General features: G+C 41.5%; 1 protein-coding gene across 1 annotated transcript in view; it reads right to left on the bottom strand.

Annotated features, from left to right (window-relative positions):
- Positions 1 to 479: 479 nt before the first annotated feature.
- Positions 480 to 2,500, bottom strand: part of LOC310795226 (complement C1q subcomponent subunit B-like) — a gene marked incomplete at its 5' end in the record, with an annotated part of 6,570 nt that continues 4,549 nt past the window's right edge. Inside the window, one exon of the mRNA XM_083657289.1 lies at positions 480 to 1,474. Coding sequence (XP_083513415.1) covers positions 1,182 to 1,474 — 293 coding nt within the window. The 3' untranslated portion in view covers positions 480 to 1,181. The remainder of the gene's footprint in view (positions 1,475 to 2,500) is intronic.

The following is a 2,500-nucleotide window of genomic DNA, read 5'->3' as shown; positions in this document are numbered from 1 at the left end:
TGACCTATAGGCATCATGTGATCAGAAACACATTTCACTGATTGGTTTTCATATAGGAAGAGAACGTTTCTAATTTGCCGCCATGTATTTTTTTGCTTCAAAGCGTGGAGGACAGCCATCAATGTGTTGTTCACAGTGTTGGGCAAGTTACTTTCAAAATGTAATATACTACTTATTACTAGTTACTAGCAAGTTACTTTACAATATTACTTTCTGTGTAGAGTAACTTGTTACTTATTACACTACTTTTGCATTACTTTTACCAAAACAACAGCAGCAGCAGAATGACATCGCCGCCCCAGAACATCCCGAAAAATAATTTCAACCGCCTTGAAGTCAGTGTAAACCGTCCAAAATTCTAAATGTTATTCTTTTCCTTTGTTATTGTCATCTATAGTGGTTATTTGCATAAAAACACACAGTTTGATTAGGAAATGATTGTATCTTTTTTAAATTTTTTAAATATGTGCTTTGATTTAATAAAATGTAACTCAATTTGTAACTTGAGTTACTTGACAAAGTAACTGGTATAATATTACTGAAATCCTATAAGTAATAAGTTATATTACTGAGTTACTGCTAAAAGTAATAAATTACATGTAATATGTTACTTTTGTAATGAGTTACCCCCAACACTGGTTGTTCATCCAATCACGTGCAGCAAGCAACAAACATGGAGCCCTTAGCCTGATATATGAGTAAGCAGGAATGAGTCCGCAACTATACTTCCGGGTTCGTCAGTGGAAAAGTGAATGGGGTTTTAGAATGAGGATTTCACTTAAGTGCTGTGCACTTCCTGAATAAATGCACAGCACGTTTTATATCATTTAAAATGAGAGGTTATGACTTTACCAAAGAAAAAGACCCAACAACAATCTGGGTTTCTCATGTGGCAGCAGTGGCACCCCAGGAAGAATATTGACCCTCCCCTGTTATAAGCATCATATTTACTATCTACTAAATACTTTAAGTGGTTCAGAGTTTTAAAGCTGCACTAGGCTTTTTATTTAAGGATTTCACATGCAAATTTGTTTTCTTCTAAATGTGTTTGTTTATTTATTTATTTAAGCTATTTTATTGATTCTATTTAAATCAGAAAGCTGCAACAGAAAATAGCATCATCCCATGTCCACAGTGTGTAGGGTTTAAGGGTGAGCTGAGATACATTTTTAAAGTGAGATTTACAAAGTGTAGAGCAGGAAGCCGCTGAAGGTGGAGTGGCAGCCAGAACTGTCATAGATTGTGGTCTTTGAGGTGAGTTTCATGTAGACCCTGTCTCCAGCCTGCAGCTCCAGGACCAGACCGTTGGAGAAGGTGGTGTCGGTGTTGACGCTCGTGGTGGGGGGCCCTGAGTTCGCGATCAGGTTGTCGTTGTTCCTGTAGAGACGCACTCCCGTCCTGCTGCTGGGGGTTTTGTAGCCAGAGGCAGTGAATCTGAAGCAGTACACTCCTCTCACCGGTGCTGTGAAGACCCCTGCAGCAGAAAGACTCCAAAATAAAAGTCTCTGTGAACTGAACTCCCGTTCCTGTTCCTTCCAGGAGAACAGTGTGTCTTCAAAGCAATATTCCACTTAGTTTTGACATAGGGCTTATTATGAAAAGCAGAATATATTCTGCTCACCAACATCAGATGCAGCTGGAACAGTTTCAACCTTCACATTTTTACTTCCCATGCATTTCAAATAAAACTGACATTTAACACAAGGTTAGGTGTGTGTGTGTGTGTGTGTGTGTGTGTGTGTGTGTGTGTGTGTGTGTGTGTGTGTGTGTGTGTGTGTGTGTGTGCGTGCGTGCGTGATGCCACTCATCATGAAGCTAGAAGCAATCAGACAAATAGCACTGGCCAAGGTTCAACACTTGTTTTCCAATGTACATATTCCATGTAAATCTCTACGTGAAATGAATGATAGAACTGTGCGTTTGGTAAGGCAGTGGACTGGACTAAATACTCATAGTACACGTGACATCATATTTCACAGTAAACAGGAGGGTGGGCTGGGGGTTCCGAATTTTGAATGGACTTATTTTGCTATGAGGCTCAGCCATCTTTTAAATATGCTGAACAGTGATGACCAATATGTCAGAGAGCTCGCCAGAGCTTCTCTGTTCTTAGACCTAAAAAGACGCAAGGTCCCCCTGGCACGTGGGTCAGATCCTAACTTCCTGGGATTCAAGACGAAACCTAGCGGGAAGCTGGACAGTCGTTTCCCTGGCTTTGGCGTGTGGTCTGACTGGCCTGACCTGAATGACTTATGTGGCTGGTGTGAAGTTGCCCTGGAGTGGGTGGGGCCTAACTCAGAGGCAGTGAATGTCTCTGAAGAGGTTATATCTGACCCCAGTATCTCTGTGAGAGCAACTGTGAATATCTGTGGAGTAGATCATCAACTCCCTCTAACGAATGCCCGAGGTCACCTCATGAGGGCGCTACAACAAAGAAAACGTCAACACTGGACTGAGTTAAAACTCCAAGGGAAACTTGCATGTCTCCCTGCAGCAGATC

This window comes from Poromitra crassiceps, assembly GCF_964638095.1.
Source record: "Poromitra crassiceps genome assembly, chromosome: 21".
NCBI classification, from domain to species: domain Eukaryota; kingdom Metazoa; phylum Chordata; class Actinopteri; order Beryciformes; family Melamphaidae; genus Poromitra; species Poromitra crassiceps.
This window is presented reverse-complemented; position numbering and strand designations above follow the sequence as displayed.